We start from the raw sequence: 13905 nt of genomic DNA, 5'->3' as shown, positions 1-13905 counted from the left end.
CCTCTGTACTCTCCTGCTTCAGCTTCCCTTGGCCTCTCTACTCTCCTGCTTCAGCTTCTGCCTCTGATTCTGGACTTCGCTCTATCACTGACTCTCCCTGCTCGGTTTCCGACACTTCCTTTTCCCAAACTTCTCCCTCTGACCACTCATCATTGTCCCACCACTACGCCCTGGGCCCTGAGCCTTCCTCCCTTGGGGATTTCCCAGCCCGTTCCTTCCTACATTCCTCTGTGTCCAACCAGCCCATGAAAATAATGCTGAGCTTAATGGATTAGTGGCCTGAGTTCTATAAGGCAGCTTCCTATCTATAGGTGGGGAGAATCTGTCTTTAACAAGGACATGACAGTCTGTTGAAGTGCTGCTACCCCAGCCCAGGGGAATAAGCCCAGCATGCATACAGAGCAGAGGGCCAGGGCACTCTTCCAATTTCACAGCAGGTGTTGCAGGTAAAGCCAACATGCACCTTTTTCATTTTCCCCTCCTTGGCTGCATCCAAGACATCCAGACATATAAAATCCAGCTCTTTAAAGAGCTCCTCTTCTTTTGCCCGCTGGCAGTGCCAGTATGCTTGCTTGGCATTTCTTTCTTTCTCCAAAGCAGACAGCTGTAAAAACAAAGACTTCCCATAACAGGCTGCAAGAATCAGAAAGGAGTTTGACAAATAACAAACCGCCTTCCCCCTCCCCTTAAAAATAATAATAACTTGGAATGGGAGTTACCAGTTCCGGGTCTGGATTTCCTCTTGGTAAATTTCCCAGGGACTGGACCACAGGAATGACAGCATTTGTCCAAGGGTTAATTTGAGCCCCAATGACTGGACCGGTCTCGCCTGTTATGGGATCCACTGTTCTGAAGCCAACAGCAAGTGGAACAAGACCTGCAAGAAGTCAGAGCCAAACTGGGTATTAATGTGAGTTTTTATGAGCATGAAGTCAGAAATCTCTGAAGCATGATTAAACCCATACCATTGTGAGAAGCGTATTTTGTGTGTTGTTGCTTTTTGTAGCGGGCTGCTACATCCTTAATGTTTCTGGATTCTACCCCATTCATTCTAGACTGTGATTTGAACCACAAAGGGCTTCACTATGGGACCACTGTCTCCACTCATTCCACCTTCCCCACTAGACAACAGCATATATATTTCCTACTTAACAGAAGAACAAAAGAGCTCTGCTTCATCAGGCCAAAGACCCATCTAAATCCAACATCCTATCCTTCCCGGAAGCTTCTGGAAAGCCTACAAATAGGACCCAGATTCAACAGCGGTGTCCAAACTTGGGATTCCCAGCATTCTGCCTCAAACAGTGGAGGATGAACATAGCCATTGGGCCTAGTAGCCACTGACACCCATATCTGCCATGCATTTGTTGAATCCTCTTTTAAAGCCTTCCAGTTTAGTAGTCATGGGTACATCTTGTGGGATTCCATAGTCTACCTCTACAGTGCATGAGAAAAAGCATTTCCTTTTGTCTGTCCCGAATCTTCCCATATTCACCTTCATTGAATGGCCCTGAGTTGTAGTATTATGAGAGAGGAAGAGGCCCAAAGTGTAGATGTCGCCACACTAAAAGATTGATTTCTTGCAAGAGTGGAACAAATTTTATGTGGCACCTGTAATAGTGCCAGTTCCACAGAATGAAGTGGGGTAAGGAAATCCCTTAAGTAAACTGGTCCCAATCTGTTAAAATGGCTTTGTATGCTAACAGTAAGGGACATGGCTGGCGCTGTGGGTTAAACCACAGAGCCTAGGACTTGCCGATCAGAAGGTCGGCGGTTCGAATCCCCGCGACGGGGTGAGCTCCCGTTGCTCGGTCCCTGCCCCTGCCAACCTAGCAGTTCGAAAGCACATCAAAGTGCAAGTAGATAAATAGGTACCGCTCCGGCAGGAAGGTAAACAGCGTTTCCGTGCGCTGCTCTGGTTCACCAGAAGCGGCTTCGTCATGCTGGCCACATGACCCGGAAGCTGTACGCCGGCTCCCTTGGCCAATAAAGCGAGATGAGCACTGCAACCCCAGAGTCGGTCACAACTGGACCTAATGGTCAGGGGTCCCTTTACCTTTACCTATGCTAACAGTAACACCATGGCACCCATCCTTTGAAAAATCAAGCACTGCCCCCAACTTGTAGCCATCCAAGAACACAATAAAATAATACAGCATTTGGAGCAACAAATCAGAGATCGTCTTCTTGTACCGCTGCTAAGCATGACACCACTGCCCTGTAGCTGACTGTGCGTCACCTGCTCACTTTCCTTCCTGCTGCGGGGAGCTTCCAGTCCAAAGTGTTAGCCCTCACCTTTCCCATCTGCATCTTCCATGGTCCCAGCTAACGGCATTGGCTGCCCTGTCTTCCAGTCACATTCCACTCCAAGGATGGGCACCATCAAATCAGAACCTCCTGGATCCGGGATTTTCATCCCAAAGACGGCAGGGATCCAGAGTTCTGTGCTGGGATATTTGATCATCCCTAATTTGGTTGAGACAGGGAAAGGATAGCCAAGTCAGTACAAATACTGTACTAGCAAATGCCCATCATCATGACAACAGGTGAATTTGGGTGTGTGTACCGTATATGGAAAGAAGGATAACTTGTATGTTGCTTATTTCTCTGTTACCCGTTTATTTTACAACTCCTTAAAGGGGCAGTGTGCATTTTCTTTTCTTCCTCCTCATCCTTTTAGAAAAGAAGAGTTTGGATTTGATATCCCACTTTATCACTACCCTAAGGAGTCTCAAAGCGGCTAACATTCTCCTTTCCCTTCCTCCCCCACAAGAATCACTCTGTGAGGTGAGTGAGTCTGAGAGACTTCAGAGAAGTGTGACTAGCCCAAGGTCACTCAGCAGCTGCATGTGGAGGAGCGGGAAATCGAACTCAGTTCACCAGAATACGAGTCCACCGCTCTTAACCACTATACCACACTGGCTCTCATGTGAGGTTGGCCAGGCTCAGAGAGAGTTATTTGTACATGATCATCCAGTGAGGTTCTCAACTGAGCAGGGATTTGAGCCTGGGGAGTGAAATTTCTTTCGGTACATATTTTCTTGCAAACTTACCTAATCTACCCTTCCCAAAACAATGTGCAAATTGAAACTTTTCTTCCAAATTTGCCCACCTCCACATTTTGCAATGCAGCTCTCTGACCCAAGAATGTATTATTGTACTGTGTATAGTCAGGGAAAGAACATACACAAATGCATGTTTTTATGGAAAATTGCTTGCAAAAATGTGTATGTTAGGGGACACACACACTAAAAATTATGATGAATTTTAATGAAATTGTTCAGAAAAAAACCACACAAATGGATGCAGATCTGGAGAACTGACTTTAAGATTGGAAAAATAAGAAACTCAAAACGGACAGATTTTTTCCATCCTTAACCCAACACTCTAATCACTGCACCATGTTGCATTTTATTGTGTCCCATATATAGACACAGGCTTGTACTTACGTACAGTAGACCCAGTGGAAGTTAGCTATGTCTGCTAATTTCAGTGGGCCCACTCTCAACATGTTGTGTAGTGTGTAGATACAACTCACATTGCACCACATCCCCCACAGCAGAGGTTTTCAAACTTTTGGGGTCCACAGCTCCCTTGACCAACTACATTCTTTCTGCAGCTGCCCTGTGGGGCTCAGGAGCCCAGTTGTTTTTCAAACACCCTCCCTTGTGGAGAGTTCCTTCAGCCTCCTCTCTTCTCCCCTCTCCTTGGGAGTCCTCCGGGCAGCCACTGCTACTGTCCCGTTATCTGAGCTGCCCCCACCCCACCCCAAAGAGAGGTGCCTCCCAGTGGCACCATCCATCTGGGAAGTTTGTAGCCAGGGCTGCTGCAACAAACAACTGTGCCAGCTTTTGGGAGGCAGAGACAAGAAAGGGCGTCAAACAAGGGAGGGGAAGAAAGAAGGCCAGAGGCCAGTGTTGCCTGCAGCACCCCCTGACCATCATTCAAGGCACCCCAGGGTTGAAAACCACTGCCCCACAGGATTGCTTTGAGCAAAGGCTGCACCTGTTGTCAGCGGCGTAGCGTGGGTTGTCAGCACCCGGGGCAAGGCAAGTAATTTGCGCCCCCTAACCCGGGGCAAGGCAAGTAATTTGCGCCCCTAACCCCTAACCTGCTGCCGCTGCCAGCTTCTTCTTGCTGCTGCCTGGGCTGGGGTATTTATGGTAAGGTACCCACGGCGCGGGGGCGGGTCCGTGTCAGGTGATCTGAGGCGAGTTGCCGCTGGCGCTGCCGCCCAAACGACGCCGCTTGCCCGGAGGAGGAGGAGGGCAGAGAGGCGAAGAAAATGCAACATGGCTCAGCAGCTGCAGCTGCAGTGGCGGGGCTGTGAGGAGGGGCTGCCTTGTGCGCCCTCCGCGGCCCTGACGCGCGGGGACCGTGGCGAGCGCTGAGAGCCACTGCCTGCCGGACGCCTTCATCCCGGACGCGCGCACAGCTCGTTGGTTCCGCGAGACATGCGGCTCTGCTACAGCCTGCGCCCAAAGCTCTTCGGCGACTCCGGAGGCGGTGAGCGCGCCCCCCCAGATGTTGCGCCCGGTGTGGCTGGCCCCCCTGCACCCCCCACGCTACGCCAGTGCCTGTTGTTATGTACTGAAGTTCTCACCCTGGGCCAGCAGGGGGATACTGTAGATAGTTATGCAAATGAAGGATCGAAAGTGACGTTCAGAGATTGGATAGTTATAGAAAGTTGCTACAGTAACGTTGTACTGGCGCTCTATATAAGCAGGCTGACTGAGCACTTCAGCTCAGTTCTGTTCTGGCCTCTGAATAAACAAGAGCTGTTTGAAGAATCGCTGTGTCGTCTGATATGTTCACCCACAACTTAACACCTGTGGAACTTCAAGTACAGACTGATTTGTACGGAACAGTAACTGGCAGGGATTCATTTCTACAGAAGGATGTAGAACAATACAGTTGTAATTCAAAGCACCTACCCAGCTTGCCGCCGGTGCTCTTGAGAACTGACGCATGGCCCCGTTGTTTCTCTAGGGTTCTTAGCTGGTACAACAAATAATCAAGCACCTCAGACAGTACTCTTTTCATATCTTCTTCTGCGGCTTTGAGGGCTTTCTGCCTATCTCCAGCAGAGCACAGATCCTCACAAATGGCGTCCTTATACTCTCTTAGTGATTGAGCCACGTGGATCTGAGCTACAAGGAGGTTGGCATCCAATACCGCCTGATAGCCCCCTGCGTGAGCGGCCATCTTGTCTTGCTGAAGGCAAATGCCTTGGACACGGGCAACCTTCCCGCTCAGTGGCTCCTTAAAGGAATCCCCTATAAGGAGGAGGTTCTCTGAGGGCCCATGGAGGCCTCCCACTGGAATGAGGTCTCCTGCATTTAAAAGACAAGCAAAGAAAGAAAAAAGAGTTAATCTGGATATTCACCTTCCCACATAAGGTTCAGGTTCAGGTTCCATTTCAATGCTTTATTTGAATAGGGCCTTTCACTCAAAGGCCTGGTATTTACCACACAACTAGTTTTCAATTCAACTCCCTTACACAGTAAACAATAAGATTTGTCACAGGAAGTTACAGCTTTTATTTTTATTTTTATTGGGTTTTATAAACAAGAATAATGTTATACAAACAAGTATACCAAGTTTTCTCATGTCATTTGTGTATCACAAAAATAGCATAGTAAACATGGGAAAATATCTACAACATAAGTTTCATTATTAGTGGTCAATGTATAGGTTCTTGGTTCATGAATTGGTTTAAACAGTTGGAAAGAATGAATGAAAGAAAGAAAGAAAGAGGGGAACAGGAAGTTACAGTTAAATGTGATGTGGAAGTTCAACATTTCCACATCATTGTAATTTTTATCTTTCCAGAAAATTCCTCATGAAAGTTGCTCTGCCTTACAATCTTGATTCTAATATACCCATTTTTGCAAAGCCATTTCCCCTAACCTTATGCATTTTTGTGTACAGTGGTACCTCGGGTTACATACACTTCAGGTTACATATGCTTCAGGTTACATACTCCGCTAACCCAGAAATAGTGCTTCAGGTTAAGAACTTTGCTTCAAGATGAGAACAGAAATTGTGGTCTGGCGGTGCGGCGGCAGCAGGAAGCCCTATTAGCTACAGTGGTGCTTCAGGTTAAGAACAGTTTCAGGTTAAGTATGGACCTCCGGAACAAATTAAGTACTTAACCCGAGGTACCACTGTACTATTTTCACTTACATATGTTCACTTTAGCCCTAGTATATGCATTTTTGTACAAATTACTTGGCTGAAGAATTGCAATGCCAAATTATGAGAAGTGAGTATTTCAAAGGATGGCTGTGTTTTGAATCAGATATTGTTTGAGAAAATACAGATTAGGCAGGTTCAGGTTCGTGAGGCTTCCCCTCAGTCACAGAAAAGAATATTTGGATGCCCATGGAGCAGAACTGAGACAAATCAGGAAATGGGTAAACCTTGGAGTGATGCTTCACTCTTGTTTCTGAGCCAGGATCAAACAACCACAGAACTGAGTTATCATCTTCTGCACTCGATATCCCAATTGCTTTGTATGCGGTTTGTATATTTATAGCGCCCCAAGGAAGGATCTATTTCAAACATGTCAGGCCTGGAATAAATCTCATTTCTAACACCCACAGTTTCTTTCTGCATTTTTTGTCTGAACCAGAAAAAGTTACCCAAAGTTGAGGGAATGAAGAATCATGACCTAATTTTAACACTCCACATCGGTTGGTCAAAGAGAAAGACCAGCTCTATTTACTAACACAAGCGGGAGACACAAAGTGGATCATATACTAACCAGGAAGAAAAAACTCTTTGAGCTTGGAGCCTAGTTTAGACAAAGAAGTTAGGATAAACTGAGTTGGAGCTGGAGGTCCTCAGTCTGCCCTCTCCCCAATTTCTGGATGTCTTCATCCTGTCATTACCATGGAGTTGACAGAGACCGGAGGAAAATGAGGAATCTGTTCATCTCATTTTCTAACATCACTGATACAAAACTGAACAGAGTGAAAAATGCTTACTAAGCTGAGCTGGAAGACTCTAACAGACCTATTTTAATGCGCTGTTTATTACATTAATCGATCAACTGAACTACTTCCAAGAAAGTCAAATTTGCCTCAGCTGTTCAATTAATGAATGCAGCACCTCTTAAGAGTAATCAATCATAGCTTTAATTTCAACTCTCTCACTCTTTCTAGAATATCTTCATGAAAAGGCTGGGGTGGTTATTGATTTTATTTTTTATCTTCTGAAATAATGCTTCTAAATCAACCGTTTCTCTCAGAGACCTTTTGATTTGAGCTGTGTCACGTATTAAGTTCATGCCCATCACCTGTGGCTTTCCATTAAAAAGCAAGATGGTGGTGGTAGAAACCAAGGTGTCATCAACATCCAGCACCTTGAAGGGCTAATGGCCCACCCACAGGCCAGCTACCTCAGGTGGCAGATGCTGGGGGTAGCATCAAAATGTAGGAGGGCAGAGTTATGTGTGCCTCATGGCTTGCTACGTGCCCACTAAGGTACCACAATGCTTTCAAGTGTTGTGGAGGATGCTGTCATGTGACTTTCAACCACTGCTGCCTCTCTACTTGGTTTCTCTACATTGGGGAAGGTGCTATCTTGACCTTTGCCTCAGGCAGCAAAATGTCTTGGCCTGACCACAGACAGAAGAGGAAGCAGGGAGAAGAGTCAGTGGAGGAGGACTGGAGGAAATTGAAAGACTAATTACAGAAACACTGTAAAATTAATATCTGTTAGAAGGATGTTGGAACAATATTATATGATTTTAGCAGGAAGGATATAAAGGATTTGGGAATAACTGACTGTTAATTGGTGAAAGGAGGAAAAGTAAAGCTACATTATATTAAGACAATTTACAGGACAAAAATTTTAAAAGAGGGAAAGGATTTGCTGAAATAGATAATAGACCTAGAATACAAAAAAGGGAGGTGTGAGGAGGTCAAGGAAATAAGCTAATGAAAGAATGGTAATGAGGAGATCTGATGCATTTTCTTTTTTGCGTTTTTGTTTTTGTTTAATGGGCTTTATTTCTCTGTTGTTGTTTTTCCCCTCTTTTTTATATTGTGGTGTGTTGTTTTGTTTTTTGTTTAATGTGGTATGTTTATTTTTTCTTTCTGTAATTGTTGAAATTTTAATATTATTTAAAAAAGAAGAAGAAGAGGAAGCAGAAGGGGAAATAATAATAATAATAATAATAATAATAATAATAATAATAATTAATAATAATAATAATAATTTATACCCCACCCATCTGGCTGGGTTTCCCCAGCCACTCTGGGCGGCTCACAGCATATATCAGAACATACTAAAACATCAAACATTTAAAACTGCCTTCAGATGTCTGAAGGGCTGCCTTCAGATGTCTTCTAAAAGTCAGATAGCTGTTTATTTCCTTGACATCTGAAGGGAGGGTGTTCCACAGGGAGGGCGCCACTATTGAGAAGGCCCTCTGCCTGGTTCCCTGTAACCTCGTGGTGAAGGGACCAGCAGAAGACCCTCAAGGGAGGACCTCAGTGTCCTGGCTGAATGATGGGGGCGGAGACGCTTCTTCAGGTATACTGGGCTGAGGCCATTTCGGGCTTTAAATGTCAGCACCAACACTTTGAATTGTGCTCGGAAATGTAGTGGGAGCCAATGTAGGTTTTTCAGGACTGGTGTTTTATGGTGCTGTAGCTCAGAAGCAAAGCATTTACCTTGCCTGCAGAAGATCCTGAGTTCAAGCCCAAATGACCTCTCTAGGTAGGGCTGAGAAGGACTTTGTACCTGAAACTCAGGAGAACTACTGCCAGGCAGTGAAGACAGTAGGGTGCTAGATGGACTTGACTTGGTATAAGGCAGCTTCCTATGTTCCAGTGAACAGAACCTGCCAGCAGGATAAACCTGAAGGCTGGTACAAGGACAATGCAGGAAAAACTACTAGGGGCTGGATGGGGATTTTGGGGAGCTGGGTCTTGCCTGCTGGTTGCCAGATGACCATCGTGGTTGAGACATAGCTCAGCATAGTGACCTTCTGCCTGCACTGCAGACATCCAAATCTTACAGGTGAACCTGCCTTATACTGAGTCAGACTGTTTGTCCATCTAGCCTAATGCTGCCTATTCTGACCGGCAGTGGGTCTCCTAGTTTTCCCTAGAAGGAAATGCTGGGGATCTGTGACCTTCTATATGGAAAGCAGATGATCTCCCACTGACCTAATATCCATCCTTTAAGGCATAGGATGTTTCCTCAAACTGCATCAAGACCATTGATCCATCTGACTCAGTATGGTCTACACTGCCTGGCAGCAGCTCCCCAGGGTTTCAGGCAGGGGTCTCTCCCAGCCCTACCTGGAGATGCTGGGAATGGAACCGGTGACCTTCTGCATGCCAAGCAGGTGTCCTGCCATTGACCTATCCTCCCCGCTGTTTCTCTTTCTTCCAGAAGCAAGCCAGGTAGATGAAACCAAGAGAATAGAACCCAGTTAACAGAACACAACACTTACCTGTGTTATTATCCAAACTGACTCCAAGGATTGGAACAATTCTCCCTTCTTCTGGGAACCTCATAGGCCCCCCCAATTCAAGAGGTGTCAGCGTTCCTGTTAGAGGATTCAGGTATGTCCCACCCAAAGACAGCTTCTGGCCAGTTTGGGGGTGAATGGTAACGGCAAGTATTGGCACCTCGATCCCCGTCGCTGGGTCTTGCATGAGGCCTCCCAGTTTAAACACTTTCTCAGGCTGTAGGACTGGCAGGCGAGTCTTCACTGGTAGACCAGAGTGGAGACACACGGGATACGGGACATAGGGCAAGATGGGAACTTCCGAGTGACGAATCTCCCCTAAGCAGAGAAACCAAAGGTGATTACAGTCTATGTGGGATATAATCCATTGAAGCAGTCAAATGCAACATTCCTTATTTCTCTAGAGTGGGCACAGGCAGGGGACATCCAGTCAGTGTAGCTTTCTGTTCCACTGGTCTGGAGCGTCCTCCCCCTGCATGTGACCTGGGAGATGGGCATGGCCCTGGCTGACTCCATAAAAGAGCTGAGTCACACAGCCATTTCCTCAGTCGCAGTCTAGTTGTCTTGTTCTATCTTTTGCTGCCATGCTGCTCTCCTGCAGCCATTTTGTTCTCTTAATGTAATTTTGCTGTCTGCTGGCTCTCAGCCAGCAGCACATGAATTCAGTCTCCATTTGAGATGAACTCACTGTCTTTTATGTAACTACAGTGGTACCTCGGGTTAAGTACTTAATTCGTTCTGGAGATCCGTTCTTAACCTGAAACTGTTCTTAACTTGAAGCACCACTTTAGCTAATGGGGCCTCCTGTTGCTGCCGCACTGCCGGAGCACGATTTCTGTTCTCATCCTGAAGCAAAGTTCTTAACCTGAAGCACTATTTTTGGGTTAGCGGAGTCTGTAGCCTGAAGCGTATGTAACCTGAGGTACCACTGTACTAAGAAAAGCCTGCCTTTCAGGGATCATAACGTGAACTGAAATGTGAGTAAACTTTTTGTTACTTTACTCAGAAAGACTTTCGTGTATTTATTCTTTCAGGAGAGATAAAAGGGGACACCAGGAAATAATCTTAACTAAGAGATTGAAACGAATCTGCAAATTAGCTTCCAGCTATATAAAGGGGAATTTGCTCTGCTACATCACTCACTAATGCGAGACAAGGAAGGATAATATTTATTCAGTGTATCATTTCCTACAATCCTTAACATTTCCACAGTCTAGACTGGGGGACAGGGAGTAACATTTCTCATTTCCCTCTGGGCGACCTTTTAGGGGGCCACGTGCCACTGGTGGGTGGAGTCAGAGGCAAAAATGGGTGGAACCTTCCCAAGCAGCTACATGTGGATGTTGACCTCTGCTTTGCTTGCCATTGCTGATCTGAACTTACTGTCTGCTTTGCCTAACCTGCCATTGCTGCAACATGCCCTTTGTTTGAGCTGACTTTGCTTCCTAGATCTCAGGGTGGTGCTGGCAGATATGTGGCTTGGTGTCCCTGGACTCTGTGCCCCCAGCTGGGGACAGGACAGGAGCTTGGGTGGAAAGATCCCCATCTAAATCTTTGGGGAAATAGTGTTAGTCAGAGCAGATGGTCCAGTGGTCTTCCTCTACATATGGCAGCTCTAGGTGCATGGGTTGGGCAACCACCGGTTCATGATTGGTTACAGGTTCCAATGTGATGATGGTTCAACAACAGTACACAAGCTAGCACCTCCGTTTAGGGCTGATTAATTGAGTTATAGAAGAACCATGGCTCTTACCAGGTGCTAAATCAACCACAGGGATCAGCTTAGAGTTGACTGGGTCGAAGCCAACATTCCCAGCTATCGGGAGCAATCTTCCTGTGTCGGGGTGCAGGAAATGGTGGGCAGATACAGGCTCCATGGACTGACTGGCCAGCAGCATGACAGCACCATGGCTGGGCATTATAAGTCCAGTGGTAGCATCCTGGTACAGGACATCGTGTGCCTTCACAGAGCCATCTGACCCTGGGAAGAGCAATGGAAAGATACACACAGACTCAATGGTACAGCTGAGTAACTTTCTGCAAAGGATGCTTGCTTAAGAGACGGGCTGCCCCTCAGGCATTCCTGGGAACTGTAGTTCATCCAAGGCAGGCACCCCAAACTCAGCCCTCCAGCTGTTTGTTTTCTGGACTACAATTCCCATCATCCCTGACCACTGGTCCTGTTAGCTAGGGATGATGGGAGTTGTAGTCCCATAACAGCTGGAGGGCTGAGTTTGGGGATGCCTGATCCAAGGGATGGGGAACCCTCTGGATTTTGTTGGACTCCAACTCCCACCATTCCTGACCATTGGCCATGCTGGCTTGGGCTGGTTGAGTTGGAGTCCACAGATGGATAGCCACAAGTTCCCCATCCTTGGGCTGGGATATCTGACAACAAATTCTCTACCTGCACAGAACAACTCTCCCCATGAATCTTTTTGTGTGTGTCTGTGTGGAGGGGAGGGAGCCATCACAACTAAACAAATTTCAATCACGCACACATATTGTGCAGATGTGCACAATGAAGAAAAACCCCTCTGGGAAGCTAAGAGTTTACATTTACCTACAAGCTCCGCCTTGGTGAGTAGCCTGGTTCTCTCTCTGTTAACAAGGTGAGCTCCTGTTCCTTCTCCCAGGATGCCCCATGCCATGAGCCTACGAGTCTCCTGTATGACAGTGCTGGACACCTGGTTGCTTGCAGCATCAATGAGGCTTGATAACCTGAAGCCACCATGATAAGAAGCAAAAAGCAGAAATAAAATGGTCTCAGGGTATCCACTCTGAGGTAGGAAAGTCAGGTCTGCATATAAACAGTTCCCCATAAATAAGAAAAGCTGGCAAGAGGTATTATCAGGGTTCAAGGGTGCATCCCAGCCAGTCAAAAACACTCAAGGAGGGTGTGAAGCAGGGCCCATGAGATGTGAGGGGGGTCCTGGGAGGGGCAGGCCTGAGGATTCAACATCCCTGCCTCAGATCGCATTAAGTACACACTGAAATAAAGTCTTAATGCACAGCCAGGTCATAATGTCACTGAAGCTTTTACATGTCGCAGAGAATGGCCCTTACCTGTGATGGGCTGATTTAGAACCTGAGACTTGACCTTCCTCAGAGGACAGAGCCTCCGCCAGGGCCTCTGTCAACCTTATGGCTTCCCGCAGAGCAGAATTAAATGCCACCCAGTGCTCCTCACGTCGTTTCATGTCCTGGCTCAGTAAGTGGAGCTGCCTGCTCACGCTTTCTTCATATTCTGTGGCCAGGTGCTTTCGGAGCAGAATCTCCTCCTCTGCCTAATGAAATATTAAATCCACACATTCACAATTGGGATGACCAAACCAGGCAATTTCAGTTTCTCCCACTTTCTCCAGGCTTTAGTTTACCCCATTTTTTCTTTTTTCTTTTTTGAAACAGATTTTTATTTGATTTTCCAAAATATAAACATACAACTAAAACAATTCCCAATCTAATTATCGAGATTACTCTGAATCTCCTGACTCCACCCCCATCCATTCCATGGGTCCTATTGATTCTATTTTCAACTGCATATCAGCACTTCTCTAGTTTTTCATCTTCCTAAATTGTCTATACGTTCTGTTACATTACAAGTGTGTTCAATATCCTGCTGGTGTTTTGACCTGTTTACAATGATTTTGCATATACATTATCAACATTTCCCATTCTTTTTTAAATTTCTTGTATTCTTGATTCCTGAGCTTCCCAGTTAGTTTTGCCATTTCGGCATAGTCCATCAACTTGATTTGCCATTCTTCTCTGGTCGGGGTTATCTCTTCCTTCCATCTCATGTGTTTGTGTGTTTTTCTTTTTTTCAAAAAAAATTTTAGATGAAAGCAGGGCTGTATTTTGTATGCATTTCTCCTGATTCACGCATTTCAGCAAGCAAATTTCCCTACTATAATGTATGTGCTTTTTTGTAAACTTTTTTTTGGGTGGGTGAATTGCATCACAAACTCTAGAGGACAAAGTGTTTTGAAGTATGCCTGCATTTCAGTTTGCAAATAGGTTGGGAAGAACAAATTTCGTAGGTTCCCATTAAAATGAAACCAGATAATTTCTCCCTCATGGCATGGATTCCATCATCCACAAAATCGGTTCCTTTTGTTTCACACTGTCCTGGCATAGCATGATGGCAGAGGCTCTTACTTGTAAGACAGAAAGCTTTATTCAGCATAGGTTCAGTAGCAAACATGGCTGTAGGAATCAAAACTTCAGGAGCTGGTCAAGAAGTTCGGGACCAGATGAAGATGTCCCATCTCACCTCACCTGTAACCTTCCCTTCTGATTCAAGCTCAGCCTTTCCCAGTAGCTGCTGCCATCCTCCCTAGGTCCTGATGAGGTTCTTTGCTCTATTATTGCTGTCCCACTTAAGCTGATGCAACTGTAGGGTATTACTGTTATTGCAC

At 46.0% G+C, this 13905-nt stretch overlaps 1 protein-coding gene across 1 annotated transcript in view; it reads right to left on the bottom strand.

Moving 5' to 3' along the window:
* Nucleotides 1-13905, bottom strand: part of LOC307203686 (uncharacterized protein) — a 50141-nt gene that overhangs the window by 31522 nt on the left and 4714 nt on the right. Inside the window, exons 5-12 of the mRNA XM_079954639.1 lie at nt 12554-12774; nt 12051-12208; nt 11241-11468; nt 9470-9805; nt 4935-5333; nt 2296-2466; nt 720-877; nt 464-604 (exon numbers count right to left, since the gene is read on the bottom strand). Of these exons, the coding sequence (XP_079810765.1) occupies nt 464-604; nt 720-877; nt 2296-2466; nt 4935-5333; nt 9470-9805; nt 11241-11468; nt 12051-12208; nt 12554-12774 (1812 nt within the window). The remainder of the gene's footprint in view (nt 1-463; nt 605-719; nt 878-2295; nt 2467-4934; nt 5334-9469; nt 9806-11240; nt 11469-12050; nt 12209-12553; nt 12775-13905) is intronic.

This window comes from Podarcis cretensis, assembly GCF_951804945.1.
Source record: "Podarcis cretensis genome assembly, chromosome: 15".
NCBI lineage: Eukaryota > Metazoa > Chordata > Lepidosauria > Squamata > Lacertidae > Podarcis > Podarcis cretensis.
The sequence above is the reverse complement of the archived record's forward strand: the minus strand, read 5'-3'. Positions and strand labels throughout refer to the sequence as shown.